Source organism: Carcharhinus amblyrhynchos, chromosome 15, assembly GCF_965287045.1.
Source record: "Carcharhinus amblyrhynchos chromosome 15, sCarAmb.v2.hapA, whole genome shotgun sequence".
NCBI classification, from domain to species: Eukaryota; Metazoa; Chordata; class Chondrichthyes; order Carcharhiniformes; family Carcharhinidae; genus Carcharhinus; species Carcharhinus amblyrhynchos.
This window is the reverse complement of record NC_137338.1, coordinates 19,508,497-19,530,392: the sequence shown is the minus strand read 5'-3', so window position 1 is coordinate 19,530,392 and position 21,896 is coordinate 19,508,497. Positions and strand designations below refer to the sequence as shown.

General features: G+C 40.5%; 1 protein-coding gene across 1 annotated transcript in view; it reads right to left on the bottom strand.

Annotated features, from left to right (window-relative positions):
• The window catches only part of zbtb11 (zinc finger and BTB domain containing 11), a 30,983-nt gene extending 9,716 nt beyond the window's left edge, over window positions 1-21,267 (bottom strand). The window contains exons 1-6 of the mRNA XM_080203495.1: window positions 20,729-21,267; window positions 12,911-13,149; window positions 11,443-11,674; window positions 9,093-10,012; window positions 4,071-4,247; window positions 1,055-1,261 (exon numbers count right to left, since the gene is read on the bottom strand). Coding sequence (XP_080059621.1) covers window positions 1,055-1,261; window positions 4,071-4,247; window positions 9,093-10,012; window positions 11,443-11,674; window positions 12,911-13,149; window positions 20,729-21,038 — 2,085 coding nt within the window. The 5' untranslated portion in view covers window positions 21,039-21,267. The remainder of the gene's footprint in view (window positions 1-1,054; window positions 1,262-4,070; window positions 4,248-9,092; window positions 10,013-11,442; window positions 11,675-12,910; window positions 13,150-20,728) is intronic.
• Window positions 21,268-21,896: the final 629 nt, after the last annotated feature.

Sequence of the window (21,896 nt, the reverse complement as noted above, 5' to 3'; positions counted from 1 at the left end):
TGTATAATTAAATAATGTGCTGCTTTTCTATCTTTCCTGCCAAAGTGGGCAAGTTCACATTTTTCCACATAATCCTCCATCTGCTAAATTTTTGCCCATTAATTTATTTATGTTCCTTTGCAGTCTCCTTATGTGCTCTTCATTATCTGTCTTTGTGTTACCAGAAAATTTTGCAACTATACATTTGGATCCTTCATCCATATCATTGATATAATCTACCCAGTAATTCCTCCTTTTTAATTTTAAGCCCATCTACTGTAAAAGTTACCTCATCATTCATTCATCCCAGCAAGAGGATATTTCTGCCACTGTTCTGAAGAACAACAAATTCCAATAATTTTGCACCATCTCATCAACAGTCATCGATGTTTATGATTGAAAATTCTAACTTATTCATTCAATGCTGGATGGAATAACAACAAACACTTATTTAGGGGGTGACACAGTGCTGCTTCACAGTGCCAGGGACCTGGATTCGATTTTCAGCTTGGGTCCCTGTCTGTGTGGAGTTCTCTCCGTGTCTGCATGGGTTTCTCCCAGTGCTCCAGTTTCCCCCTACAGTCTGAAAGACGTGCTGGTTCGGTGCATTCACTCGAACAGGTGCCGGAGTGTGGCAGCTAGGGGAATTTCACAGTAACTTCATTGCAGTGTTAAATGTAAGCCTTACCTGTGACTAATAAATAAACATTAACTTTAAGGCAAAGGATATTCAATTAGAAAAAGTCAAGGTAATATGATCTGTTGTCATTATGTAAGGGACCTCAATGAATAGTCATCCTAGTTGCTAACAAAATTCATTGGCTGTCAGATTGTCAAATTCAAATGTCAACCCAAAAGTGAAAGTTTCAGGAGCATTGTTACTGAACCTACATTGCACATGCCAAATGGCTGTAATGTAAAACATTCTGCTTGTCCTAGATTTATACCTCACTCAGTTCCTCCTTCACAACATGCATTCACATCGTACTTTTAACATGGAAAAAAAACTCACAGCACCATTACTGAAAAGTTCACTTTGAAATACTAGCTGAAATCTTTCACAATAAATCCTCACCTTGCACACATGTGGCTTGACACCCGTGTGTTTAAGCATATGAAGTCGTAGGTTATATGGCTTGGGCAATGTTTTTCCACAGATATCACAGATGAACTGTCGCTTTGTCCTTCCTCCAGGACTCTCATCTATTTGCTCGTTGTTCCGTTTGTGCCGCAGAAGATGAGAAAGGAGCGAAGCTTTGTAGAGGAATTCCTTCTCACAGAGCTAAAGCAGTAAGGAAATAGTTAACTAAGATTGCTGTCATAGTAAATAATGTCTTGTAACAGAAGTGCAGGCTTCAAAAATTGTATGAATTTTACTCGTCAGGTTTGTCTTCTTCTTCCTATACTTTCTCCTTTCAGCAATAGAGGATATCTCCAGAGGGACCAACTGCTTTTACCTAGCTCAAGAAGCCATTCTTTATCTGTGAACACCCGGAGTGTGTGTCAGCACATTATATGAAAACATCAGAGACAAGCCAAATCATGGATGCCAGCATATGCACAGAGTTAGGATTAATTAATGGATTGAGAACTGGCTGGGTAATAGGAGACAGAGGGTAGTTGTGGAGGGGACCTTGTCGGGCTGGAGGCCAGTGACCAGTGGTGTGCCGCAGGGCTCAGTACTGGGACCTCTCCTCTTTGTAGTATACATAAATGACTTGGAAGAGAGCGTAGGTGGTGTGATCAGCAAGTTTGCTGATGACACCAAGATGGCAGGGTTGGCGGGTACTGAACTGGATTGTCAGGTGATACAACAGGATATAGATAGGTTGGTGCATTGGGCAGATAGGTGGCAGATGGAATTTAATCCTGACCAATGCGAGGTGATGCATTTTGGAAGGAATAATGCAGAGAGGAGCTATGTGATAAAAGGTAGACAGATTAGGAGTATAGACATACAGAGGGACCTGGGAGTGCAGGTTCACAATCCATGAAGGTTGCGTCACAAGTGGAGAAGGTTGTTAGGAAGGCTTATGGAATGTTAGCCTTTATAGGAAGGGGTATAGAGTATAAAAGCTGCCGTCTAGTGCTTCAGTTGTACAGAACGTTGGTTAGACCGCATTTGGAGTACTGCGTCCAGTTCTGGTCACCTTACTACCGGAAGGACGTGGAGTCTCTGGAAAGGGTGCAGAGGAGGTTTACCAGGATGTTGCCTGGCATGGAGGGGCTGGGTTACGAGGAAAGGTTAGAGAAACTGGGACTATTCTCCTTGGAAAGACGGAGATTGAGGGGGGACATAATAGAGGTATATAAGATACTGAAGGGAATAGATAGAGTTAATAGTGAGAGACTGCTCCCTAGACTGGGTACAAACACGAGAGGTCATGATTTAAGGGTGAGGGGGGAGAGGTATAATTTGGAAGTGAGAGGAAGGTTCTTTACGCAGAGAGTTGTGGGGGTGTGGAACGCGCTACCGAGTAGGGTGGTGGAGGCAGGAACGTTGGACTCGTTTAAGGTTCAGTTAGATAGACACATGAGTGAAACGAGGATGGAGGGTTATGGTAGAGGCTATTAAATAAGGTTAGAACCTCGGGAGACACCGGAAAAGCAGGCTTGTAAGATTAACGTTTTTGTCTTTTTATTCCGCAGGTGGAGGTCCACCTTGTGTCAAATGAGGGGCATGCACACGGTGGGTCGTGCGTGGACTGCTCTTGGAAGTTCCGGGAGTGGCCTAGTACTTCGTGTCGGTGTGTGTGCTTGATCCTGGACCGGTAGACGGGCGCCGCAACAGCTCGGTGACTAGCACTGCTAGCTGTGCAGATACATGGATTTGGGCCTGTGTCTGTGGGAGTTTGCGCATTCTCCCTGTGGTTGCGTGGGTTTCCTCCGGGCGCTCCGGTTTCCTCCCACACCCCAAAGATGTGCTCTTAGGCTGATTGGTTTTACCAAATTGACACTATTCTCCCCTGAATCTGGCTAAGTTAGGGGTTCCATTCGTAGATATGCAGGGTAGAATAGGTGTAGGGTGATGCGGCGGCGCGGGCTCGTTGGGCCGAAGGGCCTGTTTCCCGTGCTGGGTTGTTCTTTGTTAATTAATCCAGGACAAATTAGGCATAGATCTACATCAATCAGTAGCATATCGTGCTTGAAGTTTTAACTGCAAAGCCATCAATAAAATTTATTTTCCAATTTTATATTAGAAAAAATCCTATATGGCTTCCTCTTCCTTGCCATCCCTACTGCAGGCCTGAAGTATCAGAACATATTAGTTCTGCTAATGTGGGATCTCTATGGGTAGAGCTGAGAAACACCAAAGGGCAGTTACTTAAAGGGAATGATGGTGGTTAGGTAATGGCAAACATTCAAAGGGCGTATGAGTGAACTGTAATCAGTATTCAAAACTGTTTGGCGCAAAAATAAAATGGGGAAGGTGGCCAAACCGTGGCTTACAAGGGAAATTAGAGGTAATATGAGATCCATACAAGAGGCATACAAATTGGCTAGAAAAAAGAAACAGCAGATCACAGGATTGGTAGCAGTTTAGAATTCAGCAAAGGAGGATAGAGGGATTGATTAAGAAAGAGAAATAGAGCACAAGAGTAAACTTGCAGGGAACATTAAAACTGACTGCAGAAGATTCTATAGACATGTGAAGAGAAAGGGATTGGTGACGACAAATGTCTTATTACACAATACCCTCTCCCAATCTAAAGCCATTCATATAATGATCTACCTTCCTGTTTTTGCTACCAAAGTGGATAACCTCATATTTATCCACATTATACTTACTGCATTTGTCCTCTCACTCAACTTGTCCAAATCACACTGAACCACAGGGATTAGTGCTAGGACTTAATAAGTGCAAAAAAAACCTTTATTGCAGATAACAATATACTTTAGCCAATTTTAAGCTTCAATTGAATGAAGACAGTAAAATCATTACATGAGTAATTTTGCTCTGAATCTAAAATTTGGAATCTGAAAATTCACAAACATTACACAGCACTAAACTAATTGGTTCCATCAGCAACACAAGACAACACTGGAACATTTACTAGATTTGAATTTTTTTAATTCCACAGAACGCTTACCGGACATTTAAATTCTTTGGTTCTATTGTGGGTCATGATGTGCATCATCAAGGTGTAACGTTTTGGGAAAGTCTTTCCACATTCATTACATTTGTGCTCCATCTCAACATCATCCCCCTCTACAGCAGTTCGTTTTGGTTGCATCTTTCTACCTCTCTTCACCAATTTCTGGGCAACCTAGAGAAGAAATATTTTCACATATTTGAGGGTTAAGAATTACAGGGTTTAAGTAACACAGCAACACAGTTCTTTTATGGACTTTCAGAACACTGAACTATTTTCTAATGACATAAATCCCTCTATTCAATACATCAGGCTTGTTCAACCTTTTTGCTTCTGGGGCCATATTTGCATATTTTTCTCACTCAAGGGCTGATGAGTAAACTTTGGAAAGGTGAAAACAATGAACTGGATTACAATTAAAAACAGTGTTGTAACAATAAATTGTTAAAACAGGAAGCAATAAAAATCACCAGAGTGTTAGAGGGTCAGTGTAGTGAACAGGAGTATGTGGGTGCAAGCATGTGTATGTTTTGGCATGTGGCAGTGACAGCAAGTGAGAAAATAGAATGGGTGTAAGGCAGACCCACACTCACTCCCATTCACACGGTCAATTACTCACTGCCACACCCCAACTTGATCAGTCACTTATTTCCCACACCACCACCCACTCAGTCAGGGTTATTTCTCACTGAAGGGGCCATGAGAAAAACTTGGAAACATAACACTTGCTACCACAATAAACTGAATATCAAAGAAAATTGTGTTAAAAAAGGTACAATTTCTGAGCGAATGTAGCATAATAACATAAGTAGGAGCAGGAGTAGGCCATCTAGCCCTTCGATAGCCCGCCATTCAATAAGATCATGGCTGATCTGAAATGGCTCAGTTCCACTTTCCCGCTTTCTCCCCATAACCCTTAATTTCCTTGCCTACCAAAAACCTATCTACCCGTGTCTTAAATATATTTAGCGAGGCAGCCTCCACCACTTCAACGGGCAGAGAATTCTAGAGATTCACCACCCTTTGAGTGAAGAAGTTCCTCCTCAACTCCGTTCAAAACGGCACCCCCCCCTTATCTTGAGGATAGCTAAAATCTTAGCTAAAATCAAGAATAAGCCAGCTTGCCGTTGGATGATCAGGTTCACAGCATTTTTCAAAGTTACGACCACAAAGTCATCAAAGACTGAATCCAACAACATGACACTGCACATCAGAAAGCCTCAGGGGCCACCTGTAGCTCCCAGGCCATGGTTTGGACAAACCTGCTCTACAAAATCCCCATGTTATCTCTAGGTGATGGCAGACAAACAATCTACTCCTAAACTACTGACTGAATGCTGTTCAATCTCCTCAAAGATCCATGCAATAGCAGCCAGAGAATAAACAATGTTTATTTTCTCTCACAGTGAGAGATGTCTGCTTTTTGTTTGGCATTTCTCTGCAGCAGCTTTGTTGTAACTGGCAAATCAATGACACAAAGAATCCAGCCATTTGCACAGCACCATTTGCAAAACACATCTTGCTAAAAAAAACTAGTTAGTTTTCACAATGAAAGATGTCATTTTTGGGTCGATGAGCCAAACTCTTTGTTTAGGATTTACATCTAGACTTTCCCAAATTTCTTCCAGGGTGAATTCCCAAAAACACTAAACTGTGACATTTCTCTCCAACTTTCATAAATCTCGATCCTCTAATCCAAATATGAGACTAGGTTGAGGCATTGTTTAACTGGTAACCAGTATAGGTGATGGATGAATGGCATTTGGTGAGAGTAAGTACACAACAGCAGGGTTTAGAATAACCTGATGTTTAAGGAGGGTAGAATGTGTGAGGCAAGCCAGTAATAATCAAGTCTGGTGGCAGCATAGCTATGTATGAGGGTTTCAGCAACACATGAGTTGAGGCAGTGGGGAGACAGTGAGATGTAATGGAGGCGGGATAGACAGTCTTAGCAACAGCATGGATATGTTGAAAACTCACGGTGGCATCAAAAGTGACAGAGTTTGTGACTACTCTAGCTCAGCCTCAGATAGCTACCAGGAGAACATTTCACTTTTTCAAAAAAAATCACAGTATTTTTCTAAACACTGCAGGCGGCTTAGTGCTCCTGAAAATAGCACCCGTGATAAAACCACACCCCTTCAGTGCTGTTAAAATGTCAGCCCAGATTATGTGCAGAAATCCTGGAGTGTGGCTTTAACCAAAAGCTTCTGACTCCGGTCCAGAGCACTGTCACTGAATCAAGCTGACAGCACACTAAAATACATTCTTATTTCAACTCAAATGAAACAACAGTTTTCCCAAAAGTCAATCAATACTGAAAGGTACGTGAAGTATGTTTCACACTTCACATATTCTTGACTTTAAATGATTTCACTTGTTCAAATCAGCCTTTCAGCTAAGATCAAGTGTAGTATCGCCATGCTGTGCTTGGTTGAGGTCATTAGGTTGCATTTTAACTTCATTTGAAGCAATTTTTAAAAGTGACATCTTGGCCTTTTGGCTAAGATGCAAATGAGATCAAGCTTTGGAGGAGGAGCTATGCCTACTCCAATCAGCTTGGATCATGCAGATCAAGCCCGAGACAGGAGGTGAGAGCCCTGTCTTGTCAGCTTGGATCAGGAATGTCTCAACTTGTTGAGGCTCTGAATTGGACTTGATTTGATTGAATTGGAATAAAAACAAAAGGAATAATGTTGTGCAGAATATTGTTCCAAGTGCTGCCGCTTTATACACCAAACTACATGTAAAATAGCACCAAAACTATTGAAAAGCCGCATAGCGCTTCAATAGTTTTATTGCCTTTGAAAACAAAATTCACACTGGGTCATTTAAAGCTCTCAGTACAAACTTTGTTAAGTAATTGCCTAACAGAGCCTTTTTAAAACCACTTGACATTGTGAAAGACTTAGTAGCCCATTAAAATACAGATGAAGTTTCAAACAAAAGGTTTTTAAAAATGGTGACAATTAATAGGCCCACGGCACAAGTTTTCCTCTGCTCTTTCAATCAATCTGTGACTATACAAATTTTAGTCACTGACCTCTAAGTTGAAGGCGATACAACACACCTTCTATAATATTATTTTTCTTTTACATCTCCAAATCTAACATTGCATAAGGAACTGGATTAGCATCAAGAGTTCCATGCTTTGGACATGGTATGCTTTATCTGTATAGTGCGCAAACAACAAAACTTTTCGTTGTATGCTAATACATGTGACAATAATAAATCAAATCAAGTCAAAATCAAAATCTTTATTTAAAGCCAATTGTGACATGCAATTGCCATCAACAAACTTAGGATTTCCCTGTGGCACAGCTATTCACTAGAGCACTGATAAAGAAGCCATCCTTTTTACTTGTTACAGTTGATATCTCACTTTCTTTAAATGGGAAGGAGGAACGGCTGGGGGCTTTAGTGCAGTGGATTGTGTGACTGGATTTGTAATCCAGAAAATAAGGGTTCAAATCCCACCACAGTAACTTGATAAAAGGAAAGAAATCTGTGATCCTTACACTGTCTGAAAATCTGAAACTCTAGTTCTGAGAATATATTTTTTAAAAGCTATTATACTTGCAAAAATAAGTCAAAATTGACAATCTAGATGTAAATGATCCTGAAACTGTGAACAGAAACATGAAAAATGTGAATATTTGATACATATGTAATAATTGCTTTAGGTTTGCAGGATTTACGAAGTTCCAATATAATCTTTGGCCTTGAAATGTGGACACTCAGATATATCTGAAAACTTCCATATACAGACCACAAGACTGGTAAAGAGGTAATTGAAATTGAAAAAGAGAAAGAGAAAGAACTCTTACAAAGTTAAAGAAATGTCCATATAATCGGCCAATCAGGGCTGCGAAGCTACAGAGATCTCTCTTAAAGGGCAAACTGGAAGGCAACAGAAAGGGAGGTTGACCTCAGGTAGTTAGGCATCACAGAGCAGTTGCAGGCAAGCTACATAAAATGTATGAAGATGGCACAAGGTAGATGAGCCTTTAACGACAGCAGATGTCCTGTTGGAGTAGCTACAAGCATCAGCAGCACTCTTGATCAATTTTGCACTTATTTTCCAAATAAGCCCCAACCATTTCTCAATATACAGGAAATTCTCACTTTTAAATCATTCCACTTAAAATCATTAACATCTTCTATTGTTTAGGTTGTTTTAATAAATTTGCTTTGCCATTTTCAGTTTTATGGTATCTGCATCTTAGCCCTGATCCCCACATTGAACTCTGGCCCAGACGCCACAAATGATGTTCTGATGCTGGAGCCACTGCTGCTGTCACCAGAGGCCTAAGCTGCAAGGAAAGCCCAAGATTTTGGAACAGGAGTAGAGTGAAGGGACAAAGGAACAGGAGTGTAAGGCTGCCAGCCACTGATTGGGTGTTGAAGTGTCAATAACCCAGGGCTGAGGCATGGTAAAGGACTCAGCAGACTGTTAGGAAGGAGGAAAAGCATGAGAGAAAGAGAGGCAAAGACAAGAGTGGGAAAGGGAGAGACAGAAACAGAGGTAAAGTGGAAGAAAGCAAGCAAAAAGTTGAGCTACAGTTGAGGAGTGCTCAAGGCGAGACAGATTGCTGTGTTACTTGGGCCTGTTTGGAGGATTTTGTGTTATCTAATTTAAATGTATATAGTATTTCTGTTATATTTAGTGATTTAGTAGACATGTACGGTAGAGTATATCAACGTGTACACTGAATATTTCTTGCCCAGAAAAAAAAACAAAGAACTCAACTCTGGCTTTAACATTAATTCCAATGGGGACCAATGATTCACTTAAAATATCAATGTTCAGGAATGCAACCACAACTCTTAAGTGAGGACTTTTTGTAACTTTGAATTAAAGGTCTTTATATTGCTTAATCCAATATTCTGCAAAAATCAGAAAGGAATTTTTGTAGTCAACTAGAAATGTCAGGCAAACATGATAATAGACTAAGAATATCTGATATATGATGTAATATATTACCCATTTCTCAAAACACTGCAGTTTAAAATTTGTACCTGCTGTGTTGCAGATTTTAGGTTAGTTTTTCTGGCCCGCAGCTTCTTTTCAGTTCCTTTGTGTAATCGAATGTATCCACCTTCAGCCAGCGTACGTTGTCGTAATCTGCTTTTGTAAGTATCATCTAAGAGGCATTTGGAAGAAGAAGCAACAGCAAATTTCTGTTTGTCATGCAATTTTGGTGGCCTACCGCGCTTTCGTTTTGGCACATCTGATACATTGCCACTCAGAGTGTCTGCACTCAGAGTGTCTGCAGACTCCTCTTTGACTTGGTCTTCATTCTCATTCCCATTAACAACAGGTGAGTCCACCTGTACATTGGCAATGGGAGTTTCTTTCACATCCTTGTCATCACTCTCTGTGCTTTCCAGATCTGGCACAATTATACTGGACTCCACGGGTTTAGCTTTTTCATTAGCCGGGCTACTTTCATCACTATTGCCTTCTGCAGGGCAGTCCAGAGTATCCTGACTTTGCTGAACTGTCAGTTCTTCAGCTGTCTGTGTCACTTCTGATTCATGTGTTGCTGCTTCGTTCAAGGTCTCCACTTCCATACTGGATGCAGGGGCTTCAGCAGGTACAGGAATTTGTACAGCCTCCTGAAGTACCACTGTTATGGGGTCATCAGCAGCATTTTCATTCGTTTCAGGCTCCGGATTTTCCAAAGTACTAACATCCATTGGCACCTCCACATCTGGGGTGTTGACTCTAGAATTAAGAGTTTTCACATCTCCTTTTTGGTACACTGTAATTTTCCTTTCCTCCAATTGTTTGTGTACATGCTCACATATCTCCAGAACTTCATGCATCAGTAGATGTCGTGCCAATGTGGCAACATCAGCCATGTGGCAGAAATCAAATGCCAAGACAGATGTATAGGCAAATTCCAACAATGGCAGAAAACTTGTCTTATTAAACCCTAGAAGGGAATTAAAAGTGCAGTATTTTACACATCTCCATAACAAATGCATAATATGCATTTTTAAAAGCAGATTCTTTCAGATTTAAGACGATAAACTGAAGTAGGCTTACTGTAGTATGCTAAAAGCTGAATGTGGAGATCTGATGACAACAAAATTAAAGAGCAGGGATCCACCAGAGAGGAAAGAATTGCACATAAGCAAGTTATCAAAACAACTTCATTCAGTTCAAGATGTTAAGAAAGAAAAGCTAAATTTATTAGATATAAAATGTAATAATATGAAATCCATCATGCCAATTTGATAATAAATACGAATGTGTCAATTTTTCCAATTAGAAGCCATAACATGAAATGCTAATTTGATTTCAGAATCTCAGTTTCACTTCCGTCACTGCAGGAATCATTGACCATGAATCAAAAATGTCACCATCAGAAAGATGGAAAAATTAGAATACAACACTTTTAACATTTTGTGGTAGCTACTTCAATTGTTGGTGATATCTAGGATTGAGTTGCCTGGCCTCTTGTCCATATAGTGTGCACGCATCAAGGTGGCCAAATTGGTTGTTATACAGAAATAAAATATAGAATATAATTCAAATTGCAATTCAAGTATTTATGCAATTAAAATGTAAGATTACAAAAATATTCAATTAAATTAATGAACCTTCCCTCACATCTCATTTCCTATAATTATTACCATTTATCACTGAAATATAAATGTGAACCAAAAGGGGAACACTGTGAATTACAAACCACTTGTTTTTAAAATCAGAGATCACCAAATTCTTTTGGGTCTTGTAGGACAAACTGAGGTAGGTTCACTGCAGTATACTAGAAACCTGATGACAACAAAATTAATGAGCAAGAATTCACAGGAGGGGAAAATATGTTGCAAATAAATAAGCTATTGAAACACCCTGAATTAAATGAGGCTGTTAAGGAAAGCTAAATATATTAAATATAAAATGGGTTAATAACATGGAATCCATCATCTGACTTGGTGGCAGGTAGCCAGGGTAACTAAAATGGGCAGAGGATGGTTCAGTTTCTAAATAAATGAGTCGTTATTGGGGCTATATGGGTGCAGCACACAAGTGTAATCAGCCCCTGTGGAATTCTACTGCAGCTGGGTCATGTGGGGATGTTAATGCCTTCAGGATATGAAGGTAACAAAGATAGGTCAAAGAAGAAAGAGCAATATCAGAATGAAAGTAAAAACACACCTTAATTAGTATCTCTGCAGGAACAAAGCATGTACATTCCACTCAGCAGGAGTAAAACTCCTGTATAACCTTCTGGCTTGTTTCATGCTATTGGGTGAAGTTTACCCTCAATCCTTAGCAAACATGAAACCACAATGGTAGATAAACACTACAATTCATAGCCATAATGGTCACCTATTAAATTATTCAATTATTCCATACCTGAAAGATCGACAACAGCTTCATGACTGGAGACTGCCCCCTTTTCGATGAAGAGTTCTCGAAAATATTCGCTGCTTGCTGCCAGAATGGACTTATGTGCTTTGTACTCCTCTCCCTCAATCAGAAGTGTGACATCACAGAACTGGTTGAATAGCCTCTGAACGTTCAATTGCTCTAACACTAATTGACAGTGCTTTTCAGATTCCTGCTTCACAAGGCCCTTGCTATCCACCTGAATAAATCGATTTACAGTATTTGTATATTTCAAAATGTGTTACAATAATCTAAGTCATTTAATAACTGAGTAATTATCAACCAATTGAAGAACCACAAAATACCATCTTCAACTATCATTCATTTAGCTCTGTTAGAGTCTCCATTCATGAAAGAGAACAGCACTGGAGATGATAAACATAATCTCGTCACTAACAAATCCAGTAAATAACTCAGAGCTTTCTTTACTCAAGAGTGTTGAGAATGTGGAACACATGACCACATGGAGTGTTTGAAGGAGATAACATAGGTGCAGCTATAGGGATACTAGGTAAGTACATGAGGGAGAGGGGAATAGGTATGTTGATACAGTTAGACAAATTAAACTGGGAGATCTGTGCAAAGTATAAATACTGACATAGGTGTGTTGGGTCAAATGGCCGATTTCCGCACTGTTATCCGTTATGAAACAACTCAATGTCTGACCAAGAGATACTTCATCTATCGTCTTGTTGGCCAATTATTTATCCTGTCTGTACCTCTTTGCAGCCTCTCTGTGCCCTCCTCAACTTAATTTTACACCTAGTTTTGTATTGTTGGCAAATTTAGATATATTACCCTATTGCTTTGTCTAAATCATTAATAAACAATGTAAGTAGCTGAGGCCTCAGAATTAATCCTTGTGGTACTCCACTGTTCGTAGCTTATTATCTTGAGGATGCACCATTTATGTCTAATCTTTGCTTCATGTCTGCTATCAAATTCTCTGTCCATGGTAATACCTTACTTCTAACCCCATGAGCCCTTAACTTACCTATTAACCATTTGTGTGACACCTTATGGAATGCCTTTTACAAATCCTGATATACCACATCTACTGGTTCCCCTTTATCTATTCTACTAGTTACACTCTCAAAACTCTCTAATAAATTTGTCAAACACAATTCCCCCTTTTAAAACTATGATGGACATTGTTCAAGTGGATGGGATGGGAATTGGGGTTGAAGGAAAAGCTCTACGTCTATTGTTACTCTAAGGTATTCTTACTGACACCATTTATTGTTAACAAATTGGGTTAGGTTCTGTGGTTGTCATTTTAAACAAATTAAAGTGAAAACAACACATTTTTTCCTATCGTTAACTGCCCATCATTACGTAACTTTTTATCTGGCAGGGAGGCAGCAAATTTGCCTCTTTCTCACTAACTGGATTCCACTGTAATAACAATGTATAGGTATAGAAAAAAATTACTTACAAATACCAATTCTTGCTTTGGGACATGTTTTTTCCTAGTAGGTCGTGGAGGAACACTGGATCTTCCCTCAGAATTACTCAATTCATCATCAGTTTCATTGCTATCCTCCAACATCGGAGTATCGATTCCCAGCTGCTCCAGGATTTCCATTGTATCGGCAGATACCGACTTGTTTCGATCGACCTTTTCCTTGCATTGAATACATTCTCTGATATAGTCTTTCACTTGCTTAAAAATGCCTGAAATTAAAACAAAATGCCACCAGAAATATAGGAAGGTTCACAGGTGTAGTCAGTTCTCCCAATCCCATGAAAAAAAAATTGAAAAAGCCCTCAGCCTCCCATCCATTAACTCTGTCTACACTTCCCACTGCCTTGGCAAAGTAGCCAGCATAATATAGGACCCCAGACATTCTCTCTTCCACTTTCTTGTGTCGGGAAAAAGATACAAAAGTCTGAGGTTACGTACCAACCGACTCAAGAACAGCTTCTTCTCTGCTGCCATCAGACTTTTGTGTTGCCTTACCTTGCATTAAGTTGGTCTTTCTCTACACCCTAGCTATGACTGTAATACTACATTCTGCACTCCCTCTTTTCCTTCTCTATGAAAGGTATCCTCTATCTGTATAGCACGCAAGAAACAATACTTTCCACTGTATGCTAATACATGTGACAATAATAAATCAAATCAAAAAATTAAAAATGCAGTGAAATCCAAAGTTGGGGCCATAAAATGAACATTTATGATTCATTAACAACTAGACTTTGAAAGGCAGACGTAAATCAGTTTGAAATAAATGACAAAGATGACTGAATAAATACTACATTGCACTGTTTAGTCAGCACTAACTTCTTTTCCTCAACTTGCTGTCCTGAATACAATTTGATATTTTCTGTGCAATTTTCCTGAAAATAATATTGTATGATGTTGGTACCACTTTAATAACCTAATTATGATTGTCCAAAATAATGTTTTTTCTACCTCAACCCTCACACCTTATTCTGAGGGTCCTTCAGCGAAATCACAAAACACCAAAAAACCGCAGCATATAAGCTTCTGTATATGCCACACATTAATAGTTCTAAAAATATATATTTATTCACCTGTGGATCAAACATATAAACTTAAAATAAACAATTATTCCAGTGAGTCTTTTACTTATTTGAAATTCTACTTTATTCCTCATCTACCATTCCCTTCTCTCACTTGCTGTATCCAGATCCAAGATGCGGGACATAATTCCTGTGCTTCAGGCAATGTTTAGAAATTGAGCACAAGCAACAAAAGTTGAACTGGTGTCATAATTCTTTCCTGCTCCTTGAAAATATTTTTTGCTCACTGTCTCTTCCAGATAGCTAACAAGGGACTGGGAACATTCATTTTTTTGCAGGACATGCACTTCCTGTCCACAAACCTTCTGATCTTGTCACAATTTCAGTCATTCTTTTTGGTCAAAACTGTAAACTACTATGTCAACAATGCTAAACTAAATGCTATATCAATTATCACAGAATAGTTTAGCCTCAGGCCACTAGGTGGCCCTTTGGAATGAGTTTCTGAAGTCTCTTGTATATCAAAACTAATATCACAGAACCATAGAATTCCTACAGTGCAGAAGGAGGCCATTTGGCCCATCAAATCTACACTAAGCCCTTCCCTCCCATAACAGCACCCTACCTAGGCTCACTCCTGTACCCTATTCCCCCCACACATTGATCATGGCCAATCCACCTAACCTGCATAGTTTTGGACTGTGGGAAGAAACCAGAGCGCCCAGAGGAAAACCACACAGATATGGGGAGAACAGTCACCAAAGGTTGGAACTGACTTGGGTTCTTGGCACGGCAAGGTAGTAGTGCTAACCACTGTGCCCCCCATATACCTCAAGCGAATCTGGGCAAACTGATATTAAGAGGTTTTTTAAAAGTTTGCAAAACTTCATTTTTAAGCCAATGCATTTAATGCTGTCATTGTCACTCTATAATCTGCTGAAACTGAGCTCACCAGATTAATTGCTTCAACTTACTTACAAAAAAGCTATCTTATCACTGGTATGCAGTTTCCTCCTCAAAAACTGACAAAATTTGGTAACGGTTGACAAATGTCAATCTGAATGCAACATAAGTATCAAGTTGGAAGACTACTTCTCCTCTTCCTCTATAACTTTCAGGAAATATTTTAAGAAGCAGTATGAGAAATTTGAAGCATGACATGTGATGAGTGTAGCAACCTTGGGAGAAGCCCCCAAAACTTTCATTAAGAGGATTTTCTTCCCCTCATGTCTGTATTAGTTATGAACCAATTGATAGATTAGTCAACATTTTGTACTTATAAAGTGCTTTTAATATAAGAAACTTCCCAAGGCATGTCATTGCAGTATTATAATGAAAAATCTGACACCAAGCCAAGCAAGAAGATATTAGGGCAGATGTCCTTGGGTAAAGAGATAGGTTTTAATAAGTGTCTTAAAGGAAGAAAGACGTGGAGACATTGCGGCCGAGGGAATTCTAGCACATAGGGCCTTGGATACTGAAGGCATGAATATCAGTGGTGCAGTGTTAGAAATTAGGGATGGTCAAGAGGACAGAGTAGAGAAGCATTGATATCTGAGGGTTGGGGGGCCTTTTTGAAGTTACAGAGATAGGGAGGAATATGGCCTTGGAAGGATTTGAAAACAAAGCTGAGAATTTTAAAACTGAACTGGTTTAATTCTTTAACTAACAACCAATGTAGTACACGTATGATGGGCAATTGGGACTTGGTGCGTTAGGATACCGACAGATGTGTTTTGGATGGCTTTACATTTACAGATGGTAGAAAATACAAATAGGACGATAGCACATTGGAATAGTCAAGTCTAGAGGAAACAAAGACATGAATGACAATTTCAGCAAATGAACTGTGGGAGGATAAAGCTTGATAGTATGACAGAGATGGAAATAAGAACACAAGAACTAGGAGCAGGAGTAGGCCATCTGGCCCCTCGAGTCTGCTCCGCCATTCAGTAGGATCATGGCTGATCTTTTTGTGGACTCCACTTACCCGCCTGCTCACCCTTAATTCCTTTACTGTTCAAAAATCTATCTTTGCCTTTAAAACATTCAACAATTAGCCTCAACTGATTCACTGGGTAGGGAATTCCAGATTCACAATTCTTTCAGTGGAGGTTCCTCTTCAATTCACTCCTAAATCTACTCCCCCCTTATTTTGAGGCTATGCACTCTAGTTTTATTTTAACCCGCTAGTGGAAATAATCTCCCTGCTTCTATCTTATCTATTCCCTTCATAATTTTATATGTTTCTATAAGATTTCCCCCTCATTCTTCTAGATTCCAATGAGTGTAGTCCTAATTTACTCAGTCTCTCTTCATAAGCCAACCCTCTCAATTCCAGAATCAACCTAGTGAATCTACTCTGCATCCCCTCCAGTGCCATATTTTCAAGTAAGGAGGCCAAAACTGTACACAGTATTCCAGGTGTGGCCTCACTAGCACCTCACACAACTGCAACTGTTTATAAACTCCATCCCTCTAGCAATGAAGGACAAAATTTCATTTGCCTTCATCATTAACTGTTGCACCTGCAAACCAACTTTTTGTGATTCATGTACAAGGATTCCCAGGTCCCTCAGCACAGCAGCATGCTGCAATCTTTTACCATTTAAATAATAGTTCATTTTTCTGTTATTCCTACCAAAATGGATTTACCAACATTGTACTCCATCTGCTAAACCCTTGCCTACTCATTTAAACTATCTATATCCCTTTGCAAATGCTCAGTGTCCTCTGCTCACCTTGCTCTACCACTCAGTGTCTCAGTGTAGTGTGTCTTCTGCAAACTTTGACACACGACGCTCAGTCCCATACTCCAAATTATCTATGTAAATTGTAAACAATTGTGGTCCCAACATTGATCCCTGAGGCACACCTCTTGTCACTGTTCGTCAACCAGAAAAACACCCATTTACCCCATTTCTTTGCCTTCTGTTGGTTAACCAATCCTCTATCCATGCTAATACATTACCCATAATGCCGTGCACCTTTATCTTATGCAACAACCTTTTGTGCAGCACCTTGTCGAATGCCTTCAGGAAATCCAGATACACCTCATCCACCGGTTCCCCATTGTCCAATGTGCTTGTAATGTCAAATTAGTTAAACATGATCTACCTTTCATGAACCCATGCTGTCTCTCCTTAATGGGACAATTTCTATCCTGATGCCTTGCTATTTCTACCTTGATGATACATTCAAGCATTTTACCCACTATAGAAGTTAAGCTAACTGGCATATTGTTAATGGTCTTTAGTCTACTTCCTTATTGTGGCGTCACATTTCCTGTTTTCCAATCTGCTGGAACTGCCTCAGACCAGCGAATTTTGGTAAATTACCACAGATGTATTTGCTATTTCCTCCACCAACTCTTTTTAGTACTCCAGGATGCATTCCATCAGAGCCAGGAGACTTGTTACCCTTGAGCAGCATTAGTTCACCTAACACTGCTTTAGTGATAATTATTTCCAGGTCCTCACCTTGTCATCAATATTTGACATGTTATTTGTGTCTTCCACTGTAAAGACTGACAAAATATCTGTTCAATGCACTGGCCATTTCCTGTTATTAAATTCCCCTTCTCATCCCCTAAAAGACCAATATTTACGTTTGCCACTTTTTTTAATATATTTGTAGAAACTTTTGCTATGTTTTTATATTCTGAGCTAATTTACTTATATAATCTTACTTTTCTTTATGGCTTTTTTCGTGGCTTTTGTTAACCGTTAAAAGATATCCAAATCCTCTAATTTCCCACAAATCTTTGCCACTTTGTATGCCGTTTCTTTGAATTTGATACCCACCTTTATTTCCTTAGATAGTTATGGTTGATTATCCTTTTACATATCTTTACAGAACTTTTACAGATGCACCATAGAAAGCATTCTTTTTGATTGTATCACAGCTCCTGCTCTGCCCAAGACCACAAGGAACTATATGAATGTAGCTCAATCAATCACGCAAACCAACTTCCTATCCATTGACTCTGTCTACACTTCCTGCAGCCTCGGCAAAGTAACCAGCATGTTAAGGACCTCGCACCCCGGACATTCTCCCTTCCACCTTCTTTCGTCAGGAAAAGATACAAAAGTCTGAGATCACGTACCAACCGACTCAAGAACAGCTTCTTTCCTACTGCTGTCAGACTTTTGACGTTACTGATGGCCAGGGAACAGAGTTTGTAGTAGGAACCAAAATCAGGCTTTCATGCTTCTCAGTATTAATTTCAATTCTATTTATTATTGTCACATGTATTTACAGTGAAAAGTATTGTTTCTTGCATGCTATATAGACAAAGTATACTGTTCATAGTGGAGAATATAGTATTACAGTCATAGCTAGGGTGTAGAAAAAGATCAGCTTAATACAAGGTAAGTCCATTCAAAAGTCTGATAGCAGCAGGGAAGAGGCCGTTCCCGAGTTAGGTGGTAAGTGACCTCAGACTTTTGAATTTTTTTTTAAACTTGTGTGATTTTTAACCCTTTCAGTAAGTTAGAGCCGGGTGCCAACTGTGTACTTATGAAAATTGGTCCTGATGATATTGAATGCATCTCAGTTGGATGAGAAATAAAAGGGTGTCAAGAATAGATACTTGGAGCACATCAAAGATAATGGTGCAGGAGCACAAGGACAGAGTGGCTGAAGACAAACAGTCTAAAAATTTTAGTGACATGGAATTATTTAATTATACACGTTATGATCTCTACTGAATGCAAATGCTTCTAAGCCACCTCAAATATGTGAAATTATTAGAAAGCAAATGGGTGGCACAGTTCGATTCCAGGGTTTGATTCCCACTTCTGTGTGGAGTTTGCACGTTCTCCCCGTGTTTCCTCAGGGTGGTACAGTGTCCTCCCAAATTCTGAAAGACATGTTGGTTAGGTTCATTGATCTGAACAGGTGCTGGACTGTGTTGACTAGGGGAACTTCACAGTAACTTCACTGCAATGTTAATGTAAACTTTACTTGTTACTAATAAATAAACTTCCGTTTTATATTAGTTTTATGTTTGTTTACTTTCAACTTCCATCAAGATTGTGATTTTGTATGAAACCATGTGTATCAAACCACCAAAGTGATCTCAGCATTTCAATATTCAAGTCACTCACTGCATGTACAGGATGAAGTCTATGCTGACAACAGAGCATGACCTTGCTGGATTATGTAAATGCAGTGAAGCAAAGGACTGTGGCAGTACTTTGCAAACTGTTTTCCCACATGACCTAACTTTAACTCACCACCATCTTTTCAAGGACAACTTTGGACGGGCAACAAATATTGGCTTTGCCACATCTCAAAGAAAACATAAATGCACGCCTGAAAATTAACATGACCTCCAGATGCCAGCAATAAAACAGCATAGTGCATTAATGATCAATGTAAAATATATATAAATATGAAAATTTGAGTTTTCAAAATATTTTATAAAAATACTATTTTATGCAATGATGAATAAAGACTTAGTGAAGCTCTTCCTCCTCTCCAAACATGCACATTGCAGTTATCCCCTTCATGACATGCCCCTTTTCCCACACACACCTCACTCACTCAGCAACTTCTTTCCCTAAACGCACATAACCATTTCCTACCTGAGGTCTGTGAAAAGAAGCCATTGCGGACAATCTCTGGCTCCAATCCAAAAATTTTTGTGGCATGGAATTATGTAATTATAGCACACTTTATGATCTGTGGTGAATACAAATGCTTCCAGGCCACATGGGTAGGAAACTCTCTTGGAGAGTTGGTGTAGATGGGCTGAATGAGCTCTTTCTGCACTGTAGGGATTCTGTGGCTCTAATTACCAGAACATTTTCATGTCATTTGCAAACTTATTGATTACACCCCTACATTAACATCTAGTTCATTAATGTACACTACAAACAGCAAAGAACCCCACGCTGATCCCTGTGGTACACCATTGGACACAAGCTTCCAGTCACAAAAACAACTTTCCATTATCACCCTCTTCCTCCTGATGATCAATTTTGGATACAATTTGCCAAATTGCCCTAGATCACAAGGGTTCTTGTCTTCTTGATCCGTCTCCCATGCAAGACCTCGACAAAAGCCTTACTGAAGTCCATGTATTGTATTATGAGTGTGCTGGATGGTAACTGACTAACTCGGTGGACCTTGCGTATCGTTCCAAGCAGGCTTATTATCAACGTTAAGTTAACCATACAAATAGAGTAAACTAAAAGATCTAGGCCTATCATAATGGGGTCATTAAAAAAGTTACATCAAAACAAGTTAAATTAACAGGGATAAAAATAGCCATCTAACTGGCTCAAATTTATTAAGATAGCCATCCGATTATATAAACTAGCAATTTACAAGACTGGTTCCAATTTCTTGAAATACAAGTTCCACGTAAACTAAAGAAGCTGTGGTTTAGTACTAAAATACAATGGGTGAGAGGGAAGTGTCACAGAATTAAAATACCGGCTGTACGTTTGGGCACCATGCAAAAATGATAACTTACAATTTATGTCTAATGCCAATGAAGGGTGTCGGGCAAAACAAAAGATTCGTTACATTTGCATTTTCTGGGCGTTGTATTTCCCGACGCGGTTGAGGGAGAGAGTGCGGCCGGGCTTCGGTTAATTAGCCGGCCTGCCAATTGATTAATGGTGCCTGTCCTCTTCCTGCTCTCCCCGCCCCTGGTGTCCTGGCTGCAACTTCCCCACTGCCCCCCCAGCTTAGGGGAGAGTGTGTGTGTGTGTGCTCGCCGTGCACGGTGCCGGCCTCGCCTCTCCCCTCCCCTCACCTCTCCACCAGTAGCTCTGAGAGATGTTCCTCCAGGTCTGCTCCCGGGTCAGGTGGAAGCCCTCGGCGCTCTGGTGGAAGGAGGCGATCAGCTCCCGCCGGTTCTTGGCCTCCAGCACCACCTCCAGCTCGTCGAACTCGTCGCGGTCCTTGCGCTTCTTCTGGTAGTACAGGGTTCCGCGGCGCACCACGTAGCAGGCGGCGGCCTTGCGGATCTTCCTCTTGACGTTGCCCTCGGTCCCCGGCGCATAAGGTTCCTTCTCGTTAGTCAGGTAGCGGATGATGGCTTTGTAACTCTCCTCGCTCGACATGTCACTGTTTCCCCCCTCCCCACCTCCCCGCCCCGCTGTGGCTGCAGCCGAGGCCTCGCCCGAGATGGTCTAGAGACTGAAATCTAAACAGAAATAAGAGCGGGAGGATTTTTTGAGGTGAAGCCGGCTCCGGAATTGCTTTTATTTATTTTTAATTGTCAAGGGGTCGGTTTCGGACGGGAGGGAGCGGGAAAGGTTTCCTCGGATTGACAAAATGGCTGCTGCACAACCGGAGGTGACATCAGCAGAGCCTGACCTCCCACCCTTGAACCGGATGTACTCCCCATCCCTCCAAGGCATTGTGATTCGAGGCGAAAAGCTGCCTTTGCCTTTGATCCAGTCAGAGATTCAAAGTTACCCCCCGTCCCCACTTCCTTCCTTCCTTCCCCTCCCCATCCACTCTTCTTCCCCTTCCCCTCCCCTCCACTCACCCCCTCCCCTTGCCCCTCACCCCCCCCCCCCCAAAAGCTACAGTTTCCTTCCTGCGAATTATGTAATCTTCATAGACTCACTTGTTGAAGGGGTAGTGCTCCGAAAGCTTGTGCTACCAAACAAAGCTATTAGACTTTAACCTGGTGTTGTGAAACTTCTTACTGTGCAACCCCAGTCCAACGCTGACATTTCCACATCACAATTAACTAATCCCCAGTGAGTTAGATGTCAGCTTCTTGTAGACACGCTACAGTATATGTGATATCTTGGCCTTAGAGGGAGTGCAGAGGAGGTTTACTAGGCTGATACTGGAGTTGAGGGGGTTGAGCTATGAGGAGAGGTTGAATAAACTAGGCTTGTACTCGTTAGAGTTCAGAAGAATGAGGGGAGATCTCATTGAGACGTATAAGATGATGAATGGGATGG